Source organism: Wyeomyia smithii, chromosome 2 (assembly GCF_029784165.1).
Source record: "Wyeomyia smithii strain HCP4-BCI-WySm-NY-G18 chromosome 2, ASM2978416v1, whole genome shotgun sequence".
Lineage (NCBI taxonomy): Eukaryota > Metazoa > Arthropoda > Insecta > Diptera > Culicidae > Wyeomyia > Wyeomyia smithii.
The window spans coordinates 148012637-148024676 of NC_073695.1; the positions used below are offsets into that span (position 1 = coordinate 148012637).

Genomic DNA, 12040 nt, shown 5'->3' on the forward strand with positions numbered 1-12040 from the left:
AATGTTTCAACTTGATTTCCTTATCCATTGCGTTTATAGTGAAAGTTACAAAATTCAACAAGTTTGAGACCGTTGAACGGCCTTTGACGAAACCGTGTTGTTTGCTATAAATCAAATTTTTAACTTGTGCAAAAATACGTTGATTGATGATTGATTCAAATAGTTTAGGAATGCACGATATTATAGCAACTCCACGATAGTTTTTAACATCTGATTTTTTTCCGCTTTTGAAAATTGTGATTAAAAATGACTCTTTCCAAATTGGTGGTATTGTGCTGCGTTCTAGGGAAGAATTGAACAACCACAACAGAGGTTGTGCAAGTTCCTTCGAAACTGATTTTAAAAATGCTGGCGGTAGCCCATCTGGTCCCGCACCTTTTGATACATCCAGCATATTTGAGGAAGCTAAAACTTCGTCAAGAGCTATATAATCAACTGTGACATCTCTCGATGGCTCTGGTAGGTATGAAAAAAACTGATAATCACGATCCTTGTCGTGATATGCAGGGTTGATATTTGTTGACAGTCTTGAGTGAAAGTGAAAAAACGCATCCAGAAACATTATTTTTTTATAATCCTTTCAGAGTTCTCCCTTCCCGCTTTTTGCATAGAAGTGAACTGTCAAAACACCTCATTATATTTCATGCGATGAAAGCAACGAAGATTGTCAAGGCATCGGTCAGTGTCAGTGAAAAAGTGTTTCGGTGAGGTTTATTTTGGTAGAGTGGACTGTTTGTTTTTCTTTTTCGCTTTGAAGTGAAGATCACTTGGTTGGATTTGTCGTCAAATTTTATTCCGTAACCGTGAACGATGCGCGCGATCTATTTCATCTGAGTATAACAGCACGTTACTAGCACGAAAATCTAGTGTATCTGAAAGAGTGCTGCGATAATTGAAAGTGAAAATTGAAAATGATTGGCTGTAATTTTCGAAGAATTTTGCTGGGGAAAATGACTTTTATCAGCACTGCTAATATGAAGTCGATTCAATCAATCAGCATAAACAGAATTTCGTCGTCTCCCAGCTGCCAAGTTGCAACATGATGCAACACGCAACAGCGTGCAAACGAAACCGCTTGATGTTACAAACCGCAAAAAGATACGAGTTAAAACTGTTGCCTGTGTGAGAGCACCATCGGTGTTTATTCGCTGGATACAAAAATCAAATGCGAATTGTGGAATAATTTGTCTGAAGGACATTTGGGAATGGAACAACTGAACTGATAGGGCGTGGCCTCTTACGTAGCAACCTTCGGCTATAAGAGTGTTTCTGGGAAAACTAGCTACATTCATTAGTCGGAAGGTGAGCTGGATGGACCGTCCACAACAGCACTCAGCGGTAACAGAATATATCAGCGGGTTGCGCCTGTGGCTGCCTTCAAATTAAACAAATCACTTGCCCTGTGGTTGGTCACCACGTCTCAGGCCTCTGCCTGAGAACGAACGCCAACGCGAGCGATCGGGCGAGATTTTTGCCGTACATCAGCCGGCACTTCCTCTAATGGAAAAGTTGGATCATTTTGTTCAGAAGAATATTACCGTCGGTAATATTACAGAGCTGCGATTGCATTATATCCGATATGGAATTGAACAATTGTTCTTTTGTGGACAAATAAAATACTTAATTTGAAGAGTTAATAGTTTTGGGTACCAATAGCAGTATGGTAACAGCCTCAGCGGTAGATGCAGCCGGTACTTCCATGAGGCGGATGTTATGAGGAAGTAAATGGAAGCGACATGGCGAAACAGTTCGGGTGTGCTTAGACGCGCGTCATTTTTCGTTGTTGGTATTATTCCCCACATGAAACGAAGCGCTTTCGTACGATAGCGGCGGTATTAGCGGTAGATGCATTTGCCAACACTTACTCCAGTAAAACCGTGTCTAATTTTCAATGTGAAAACACCTTTCTATTGTGTTGGCCGTGCACATTATGCCTCTGCCAGGCTAAACGCGAAAAGCGGCGTGAACCGTTTCGCCCGGCCGTAGGTTAATGTGCAGCCGTAAGTAGAGCTGTGTAAAAGTATTCTACTTCAACCTCGCGGTCGTGGCTTTGCACACAACCCTACTGTGATTTTTTTATTTCGATCAAACAGGTTTGCGTCAACGATCACGTAAGTTTTTGCACAGTTTATCTTGTTTTAACTGCATGTTTAAAGTGCGATTGTAAGCCTTTTTCGACTGTTTAGCACGCAGGAGGAATTGCGCTTCATTTTGTTTTTACCGTGATCGGATAGGCAAAAGACCATTTTTGATTTTGCCTAAGTTACTGCTGCACCACCATAATCAAACAGCAGCATATTAAAGTTTTGCATGTAAGTTCTGTTTGATTCAGCAATAACACTAATCATCGGCGGCATTTTTTGTCTGCTTCATCGCACCGCCGGAACAAATTGTATTCTTGCTTGTGTTTTTCGTTCCGCACGAAGCGGAATAGGCGAGAGTGTTTTGTTGTTCACAGCTGATTTTTATGTTGAGTTGTGTGGAGATCAAATTAAGTTTGTTTTGATTTGATCACACCAGCGAAATATACACTGAAAAAAATAGTTTTGTAATTTGGCACACTAGTACAAGTTTTAGTTTGTCAATTTTTTTTTATTTTTATTTTTTGTTTTTTCTTCATCATGTCAAGTATGCCGTTCGTGAATCAAATCGAGCCGTACGTTCCCGGTACTATTCCGTTTGCGCAGTTTTTGGAGCAGTTGGACTGGGTGTTTGCGCATCATAAAGTGGTTGATCCGGCGGAGCAAAAAGTTTCGTTTCTCGCTACCTGTAGCAGGGAAGTCTACAGCGAGATAAAGCTTCTTTTTCCTGGCAAGGATTTGAAAGCTTTATCGTTTAAGGAGATTACGGATGCTCTTCAAAAACGGTATGACAAGACAGAAAGCGATTTGATCCATCGCTACAGATTCTACAAACGCGAACAAGGGCCGAATGAAACAGCTGTGGATTTCATACAAGCTGTTAAGCTCCAAGCAGAGTTGTGTGAATTCGGACAGTTTAAGGATATGGCGATTCGCGATAAGTTGGTTTGTGGAATCCGCGATGAGGAGCTACAAAGGCGTTTGTTTGATGAGGACGATCTAACCTTGGCGAAAACGGAGAAACTCATCACGAATACGGAAGCAGCAGGAGAGAGGGTGAAAATAATCTCTCGAAATTCCAGTTCACGCCGTACGAGCGTGTTGAACAGGCTTGGGAATCGGGACAATCGGTCTGATTTCCGAGATCGCTCGCGTGGACGGAGTCGTCAGCCTAGCAGAGGAAGGAGCAGAAGCCGATCAGTTTCGTTTGACCGTAAAAATCGTTCCACTTCAAAGTCACGAAATCTGTTTTGCAATTTCTGTCGCAGAAGTGGACATACACGTCGTTTTTGTTACGACTTGAAGAACAAGAAAAAGTCAGTGAAGTTTGTCGATTCTCCAGCAGCAAAGCCAAAATTGAACGAGTACCAGAAAAGTTTGAGACGTCGATTGAATAGATCCGTCTCGGATGACGACGACATGGACTGTTTGATGATATCATCAGTCAATAGAATCAACGAACCGTGTTTCCGTAACGTTTACGTTAACGGCTTGCGGTTGAAGATGGAAGTTGACTGTGGCGCTGCAGTTTCCGTCATCAGTTTGGAAATGTACGAGGGAGAATTCGATCACATACCATTAGAGACGTGCGACAAGAACTTAGCAGTGATTAATGGCAGCAGGTTGAAGGTAGAAGGAGAGATAACGGTAAAAGTTGAGTTTAACGGACAAGCGAAAACTGATCGTTTTGCGAAGTGGAAGTTGCTTCACACCTTTGTTGGGACGAGACTGGCTTGATGTATTCATTCCTGACTGGAGGAAGGCGTTTGGAAGCAGCATACAGAGATACAGAGTAAGTTTGCCAATGTTTTTGATAAATCTTTATGTACGCCAATTAAAGGGTTTGAAGCAGATCTAGTTTTAAAAGATCATACACCGGTTTTTAAGCGTGCTTATGACGTTCCATACAGGTTGAGGTACAAGGTTTTACAGCACCTCGACTGTTTGGAAAAGGATGGAGTCATAACACCAATAGATTCGAGCGAGTGGGCGTCACCCGTAATTCGAGTGGTGAAAAAGGACGGTGGCATTAGGTGGTTATTGATTGTAAAGTTTCTATCAATAAAGTTTTGATTCCTAATGTGTATCCGCTCCCACTAACACAGGATTTGTTTGCTTCTTTGGCTGGCGCGAAGGTTTTCTGTTCTCTTGATCTGTCTGGTGCGTATACACAGTTATTGTTGTCAAAAAGGTCAAGAAAAATCATTGTGATTAACACAATCAAAGGTTTGTTTACGTACAATCGTTTACCACAGGGTGCTTCTTCAAGTGCGGCTATATTTCAGCGGATCATGGTTCAGGTTTTGAAGGATATCGACGGAGTTTACTGTTACTTAGACGATGTTTTGACAGCAGGCTAGGACTATTCGGACAGCGTACGGAAGCTTAATTTGGTCTTAGAGCGTCTTTCTAATGCCAATATTAAGATTAATCTGCAAAAATGCAAATGGTTTGTTTCAAGTTTGCCATTCTTGGGTCACATTTTGAGCGACAGAGGTTTGTTGCCGTGCCCGGAAAAGGTCGAGACTATTCGGAAAGCTAAAATTCCGAATAATGTTTCTGAACTGAAGGCATTTTTGGGTTTGGTTAATTACTACGGGAAGTTCATACCCAATTTGTCCTCATGCCTCAGCTGTCTGTATCGTTTATTAAAAAAAGACGTTAAGTTTGTCTGGGACTCAGATTGTAGTCGAGTGTTTGAAGACTGTAAACAGGCGTTGCTGAGTTCAAAACTGTTAGAGTTTTATGATCCGAGGAAACCTGTTGTCGTTGTAACAGATGCATGTAGTTATGGGTTAGACGGCGTAATCGCACATCAAATCAAGAATGAGGAAAGACCTATTAGTTTTGTTTCTTTCAGTTTAACAAATGCACAAAAATCCTACCCAATTTTGCACTTAGAAGCGTTGGCAGTTGTTAGCACCATCAAAAAGTTTCATAAGTTTCTTTTTGGCAAAAAGTTTACTGTGTATACTGATCATAAGTCATTGATTGGAATTTTCGGGAAAGAAGGAAAAAATACGTTGTTTGTGACGCGTCTGCAGAGATATGTAATGGAACTGAGTATTTACGATTTTGACATTGTTTACAGGCCGTCAACAAAAATGGGCAACGCAGATTTTTGCTCACGATTTCCTCTTCCTGAAAATGTTCCGTTAAGTCTGCAAAAGGAATACATAAAGAGTTTGAATGTTTCCAATGAGTTTCCGTTAGACCATGCTTTGATTGCGAGTGAATCACAAAAAGATCCGTTTTTGCAAAAAAAATTTTACTACATGAAGCATGGTTGGCCACAGAAGTTGGATCGAAGTTTTTAGACGTATACGCACAACACCAAAACTTGGAAGTAGTAGAGGGTTGTTTGCTATACCAGGACCGTGTCGTTATTCCTGCTAGTTTGCAAAAGAAAATTCTGCGTTTACTACACAAAAATCACTCAGGAATAACCAAAATACAGCAGATGGCCAGAAGAACAGTTTACTGGCATGGCATGAGCATTGACATTGAAAATTTTGTTAAAACTTGTACTGTGTGTTGTCAAATGAATGTTGTTCCAAAGCAGGTACCACATTCTAACTGGATCCCTACAACAAAACCGTTTACCCGCATTCATGCGGACTTCTTTTATTTCGACAAAAAAGTTTTTCTGGTCGTTGTCGACAGTTTTTCAAAATGGCTTGAAGTTTAGTACAGATGCCAGGAGTGTGAAGTCGAAATTTATCAGCGTTTTTGCTAGGTTTGGGTTGCCGGACGTAGTTGTTACAGACGGAGGACCGCCGTTTGATTCTTAAGAACTTGTTGACTTTTTTCAGAAACACAGTATCAAGGTTATGAAAAGTTCTCCGTATAACCCCTCGAGCAACGGACAAGCAGAACGTATGGTAAGAGTGGTGAAAAAAGGTTTGAAAAAGTTTTCGTTGGATCCGGAGATGGCTAGTTTGAACACAGAAGATTTGGTGTCATATTTTTTGTTTGGTTACAGGAATACATGTTTAGAAGGTAGTAGTTCTTTTCCTTCATAGAGACTGTTTAGCTATAAACCCAGAACGCTGTTGGATTTAATCCATCCTAGGAATAGTTTTAGGAATCATCTGACGAAGCGTGATAGTGTGGAAAATCTGTAAATAGCTACGATACCAAAGATTGTCATAAATCTGACTGGATTGACAAGTTGCGCCCAGGAGATCTAGTTTATTTTAAACTTACTGACATTCGGCGATGGCTTGAAGCAAAATTTTTAAAGCGTGTTTCTTTAACGACATTTCAGGTTTCCGTCGGAGGTCGGGTGTATCTGGCGCACCGCAATCAGCTGAAGCTGGTTGGAACCCGCAGAAATCGTCACGGTTTGATTTTTGCGAGGGAGGAAGAAAGGAGTGTTAACCGGAAACGCGCGTGATGACAATGACGATGAAAGCGTTGATGACGATGCTGGCGGATTCCTTGGTTTCGCAGCAGATTCTTTTATCTACCGAGGCACATCTGACGATCGTCCAATGATTTGTGATTCGGAAGGTGGTGGTACGTCGGCATGTTTACCACCTGAGGAGGTAGATCCCCAGGAGGGCCCATCTACGCGACAGTGGTCGCAGTCGAATCAATCGTCGAGCTCGAGTTGTCATCCGAAAAGTTTGCGTCGCTCTACTAGACCGAAGCGCCCTAAAAGGGATCTCGATTTTATTTATTAAAACAAAAGGTTAAGTTTGTGGCAGTAATGTTTCGCCACTATCTGAAAAAAAGTTTAAGCGGCAATATTAAGAACCGTATGGCAGTTAAGTTTGGCCATTTTCAGAAAGTAATATTGTTTAAACTAAAGGGAGGAGAACTGTTGTGACCACCCTAGATTACAACCCTGTCTGAACAACTGACTGGCTCAGTGTTCTGATGTATTGTGCAAATAAAGCTAGTTTATAGTTGACTGTCGAAGAGTACATCTCGCGTTTCTTATTACCCAACGTATCACCAGTTCCGTCAGTTTCACAGTTATTAAAATACTGAGAGATAGAATGAAAGGTTTATATCACTTTTATCTCTTTTGTAAACTTTATGGGCTTTTTGTTTTCTGTTTTTGAGATTGATTATTTTTCTGTTGAACCACACTGGGTTTTTTGATGTGCTTGTATGTTTTCGTTTTCGCTTTGGGACTGTCTTTTCTAATGTGTCGTATATGATTTCGTAAAACTTATCCACTGCTTGTTCTATATTCAAATTATAAATCCTGGTTTGCCAATTGATAGAGTTCAGTTTGCTTTTGATGAGCTCATAGTTGGCTTGTTTGAAGTCGAAGTGTGATTCGGACATTTCGCTGTCTAGCAGTGTGGTGCTATTATGTATAAATATAGAATATTCAATGGCAGTGTGAAACGATCCATTTTTCCATAGGGGACCTGGTGCCTCAGTAACGCAGAAATCATCAGTCATGTTAGTAAATAGCAAATCTGGATAACAATTGTTATGATTTCTAACAGGATTTACTTGATTAAGTCCTATCACCGCACTTTTGTCAAACAGGGAATGAAGCGTTTCATTATCACCTATGATTGGTATCAAAAAAGATTCGTTTTCGTCATCGGGAATAAAACTAGTTGCCCGTTGATCACCGTTAATGTGAATATTTGTATCAGGCCCAAATTTTGAAGTAATATCTTCGGCATTATTAAAAAAATTTCATACGAATCTTTTTTTGCCTCTTCAGGAGGAAAATACAGTCAGGTTTTTTTACGCGGGGGATACGTACCTCGTAAAAAAAAACCGCGGTAATTCGAAAAACCGCGTAAAAAACGCGCTCATTCAAAAATCCGCGTAAATAAAACCGCGTTAATTCAAAAATCCGCGTGAAAAAAACACGTTTTTTTAAAATTCGCGTAAAGTAGTCCAGCAAGAAGGGCTTTAGAAAAAAAACCCTAGACGCTCTAGAACCAGTATTTAAAGTTGTCCTCTTTGACGGTTATTCCGGATCTTTCGGTGGGCGGAGAGTATTTTTTGGACTAAGTCTTTTACTAGATAAACACTTAAACGTTTCTGATTCCAACCCACGTTAATTCGGAAATTCGTGAAAATTTTTTTGAATTAGCGCGATATCGCGTAAAAAAAACCGCGTTTATTCAAAAATCCGCGTTAGTTCAAAAATCCGCGTAAAAAAACCTCGTAAAAAACCGCGTAAAAAAATCTGAGTGTACACAGAAGCAAAAAGGTGAACTTGCTTTCCAACAGTGCATTTAACCCAAACGTGATCAAACTCCTTACATTTACTTGATTTGATTGCTTCTGAATTGTTTTTATTACAAACGGCAATTAACACTCCACCACCAGACTTCTTGTTAGACAACGACTTGTCTCGATCATCTCTAAATACGTTGAACCGGTTTCCAAACCATTCTTCATTTTTAACACTAGCATCCCAACTCGTTTCAGTTCCTAATTTAATGGAAAAATTACAAGCGACTACCTGTTTATGTATTTCGTTTATTTTTAGTGCGCTTTTCATTCTATTGAAGTTTTGGCAGTTAACAGTAATTTCTTCACTGTCACAGTTTTTATCAATTTTGCTGGAATTATGCATTCTGTTGACGTTCTGACAATTAATTACAAAATCTTCAGAGTTACGCCTCGGTGCATTATCAGCTGACTCTTCGCTTACACCGTCGGTGCGCGTCAATACATAAGAAAATTAGGCCCTTGCAGCTGACGGCATGAGCTACATCCGCCTACAGCTGTTCTTGGTGATGAAACATGACACGTATTTACCGGAGAACTTGGTGTGTTGTTTACTTTTGCAGCGGAGGTCGATGATGCAATTTCTGTGACAAGAATGGTTCTATCGAAATTGTTGAGCGTTGATACAGAGGTAGCGCCGGCAAGTATTGTAATTGGAGTTGTGCATGACGTGATTGTCGATGACCTGTATTTATTGTTTGATTTATTGGTTCCCCTTGACGAAAAGCTATGAAACGGGTTCCCGTAGATGAAAGGAGGTCGCCGGTAGAGGCACCACTTGCTGCCGCAAGCAGTTCTCTGTCGGACTGCCTGTTAGGGGCTATCCACATACCACGTGGACAGCTTTGGGGGGGGGGGGGCTGGCTGATGTCCACGGTCCATACAATTTTTTAAGAATTTATATGAACAGTTGTCCACGGAGGGGGAGGGGGGTCAAAATCGCTAAAAATCTGTCCACGTGGTATGTGGATGGCCCCTTACTGATTGGGTTATTCGACCGATTGTTGTCATTCATGTTATGCGATGTTTTTGCAAGCATCGTCCTCTCGGACAGAGGTGTACGGTTATTGATTCAACTGCTTAAATGGTTGAAAGAATTTTGTTTCATATTTCGACGTCGTATTTGTAGATGCCTACGCTTCGCTTTATCCGCTGCTTTCTGTTGCTAGGCACGAATTTTCATGCGTCGATCGTAATCATCCCAATATCGTTGTTGCTTCCACACTCACTTACTTCCCTTCCAATAGTTCTCCAACCTGTACAGCTAGGAGTAGCTAAAGATGACGTTGAAGGTATTGCATCGGCCAAACTTAAGACCTGCTTTGTTGCTTCACTCGTCACTTGATCACCGTTTCTGTTGGCAGCAAACACTGTATTCGATAACATACGTATCTCGTCTAGGACATCGTCATGACTGGGTTTCTGGGTTGATGATTCGTGAACTGACTGCTAAGCTAATAGTTCTTCGGCAACAAATTGAAACATGGGCTTCAACTTGTCTTCCAGCTCCTTGTATCTCTTCTTCTGGAAATCCATCAGCTCCGATATCAGTTCAATTCTTAGAGCATCCATTTGTTCCAACAAATATTCATTGGTAGATTTTGCGATTTTTGTTAGCTCATCAACTTGCATGCAACTTGTTTCTTTCACTGTTTGCATAGGTTCCAGTGAAGCGTCAATCGTTTCCAACGCATGCTCGAAACCTTGAATTGTACCCGGCATTAATCTCAGAACTGGCCTTGTGAATGAGAAGCTTGTGAAAGTTTGTGTAGATCCAGCAAATGAACGGATCATTTTTTGCACATTGGAACCATGTACTTGAGGACTTCAATCTCAGTTTTCCGCTGAACGCCGGCGCAGATTGATTGATTTTTATTATAGAGCCTTTAACCTGAGGGGTCATTCAGCCGGCGCAGAATGGATGCATTGTGAAATTACAACTTATGCATTTCCATAGCATCCGATCGTCGGTGGCAGTTGTAAAATTTGCAGTTATAAATGTGACACTTCATTTTTCGTTCACTATATACGACACTCGCGCGCGGTGTAATGTCGGTAAAAAATAAGAAAAGCTTGCTAGTCAGAACGATTGTAAAATATTTATTTAAACGCGCAACGTTCTGCCGGACTAACGTAAAAACACGTCTGTCGCGGTAACTGGTTAGTAAAGAATTTTAACTTAAATCATATTGAACAAAATTTTAAAGTCCCACCAAATGATTCACAGCCTGTCTGTAGAATATGACTTTACACGTTTCCGACTAAACAGCTCGGGAAGAGTGTTATTACATAGCTTAGGGTCGTGTTTGTAAATTCGAAAATATAGTTTAATGCAAACGTTTGCAGATTAAGTATTTTTTACTTACTTGTATCGTCATCTGACCCGTCATCCTTCCATCGGTTGAAATCCACTTTGAGCCAGTGCGGTTTGTTTTTTTCTTTTGTCAATTTGGGCCAGTATGATGCTTTAGTATCAGCTTTCGATATTACGAACTCTATACATCGGCTAGTGTTTTTACTGACCACTTTATCGGGATTGATTTTATTATAAAAATTTATAGTGACTTCATGTTTTTTTCTATCCGGTAGGCCTAAACCTTTGAAGTACATAGTTTCTTCTGTAAATCTAAATACGAGAAAAACAAAATAATTTATTACACAAAGCTATAAAGAAGAACGCAACAAACTTGAAAACAGGATCAGGACACTCGACGTTTAACGTCAATAATATAACATCATTTCGCTGAGCCCAGACAGCAGGAGGAGGAATACTAAAACAAGATATAGAATTTATTTGCAGTAATATTAACTTAAATTTCTACTGTGTATATGGCATTAGTTTGCTAAAATACAAATCGAAATGAAACTATTCAATGAGATAAAAAACTGAATTAACCAAGTACGTATTAAGATGGACGCCAGAAAACACGCTGGATGATAGTAATCAAATATGAATCAGCATAGAGCGTGGCACATATATAAATGATATAATTTTACTTACGTAATCTCCGAAGACATTTCTTTATCACCACTTTAAGTTATATACCAGCGATCAATATCTGCCAATTTTTTTTCGTCAGAATCAAGGCCTAACATAAACCTGCAGCAGGATATTATATTTAGTGATGGGAAACTTATCGATACTTTTCGATAATATCGATAAATGCCGGACATCGATATTATCGTTAATTTTTTGACGTTAACGATAATTATCGATATTATAAGGGTGAGCACAAGTCAATGCGGCTGGTTACTGGAGGAGACCCAAAAGAAGGAGACCTCACCTACCCTACCCCAGGAGTTGCTTTTGCCGCTAGGTATTTGTTGGTTGCTGCTATTCGACAAGATTTAGCATTGTTGGGGGTGGTGTGAAGGTTCGCCCCGGGTGTCACTGAGTTTCTGAGCAATAATGGTAACTAAAAAGGTATTTATAGTTTTTAGTTTCCTAAGAACAGTTAGTACTGGAGAACTTTAAAAAAATATCCAAACTTTTTGCACCATCTCATAAAAAGCAATGATACGAAATCGTAATAAAATGCATTTTCTTTGGCTTGCCAACTCTTAAAATATGATGGACATGCATAGCGGCAGTCTATTGGTAATTCTCTGGTAATTGTTTAGTTTAACTTGGAACTGTTTAAGTTTAAAGTATCTGTTACCCAACAAACAATTTTTAGTTCCAAAAAAAAACCCAAATCAACGAAATTGTTGCGCCAAAAAAGTATCCTGATTTATACAGGGACAAA

The 12040-nt window shown here is 40.1% G+C and overlaps 1 protein-coding gene across 2 annotated transcripts in view; it reads right to left on the bottom strand.

The window, feature by feature from the left end:
• LOC129721477 (uncharacterized protein CG16817) overlaps positions 1–11455 on the bottom strand; it is a 144642-nt gene extending 133187 nt beyond the window's left edge. For both annotated transcript variants that reach the window (XR_008727396.1, XM_055674075.1), the window contains exons 1-3: positions 11296–11455; positions 10982–11065; positions 10661–10920 (exon numbers count right to left, since the gene is read on the bottom strand). Coding sequence is in view for 1 of the 2 variants with exons in the window: in XM_055674075.1 (XP_055530050.1) it covers positions 10661–10920; positions 10982–11065; positions 11296–11312 (361 nt within the window). In the remaining variant the exon portion in view is untranslated. The remainder of the gene's footprint in view (positions 1–10660; positions 10921–10981; positions 11066–11295) is intronic.
• Between the last annotated feature and the right edge of the window lie 585 nt (positions 11456–12040).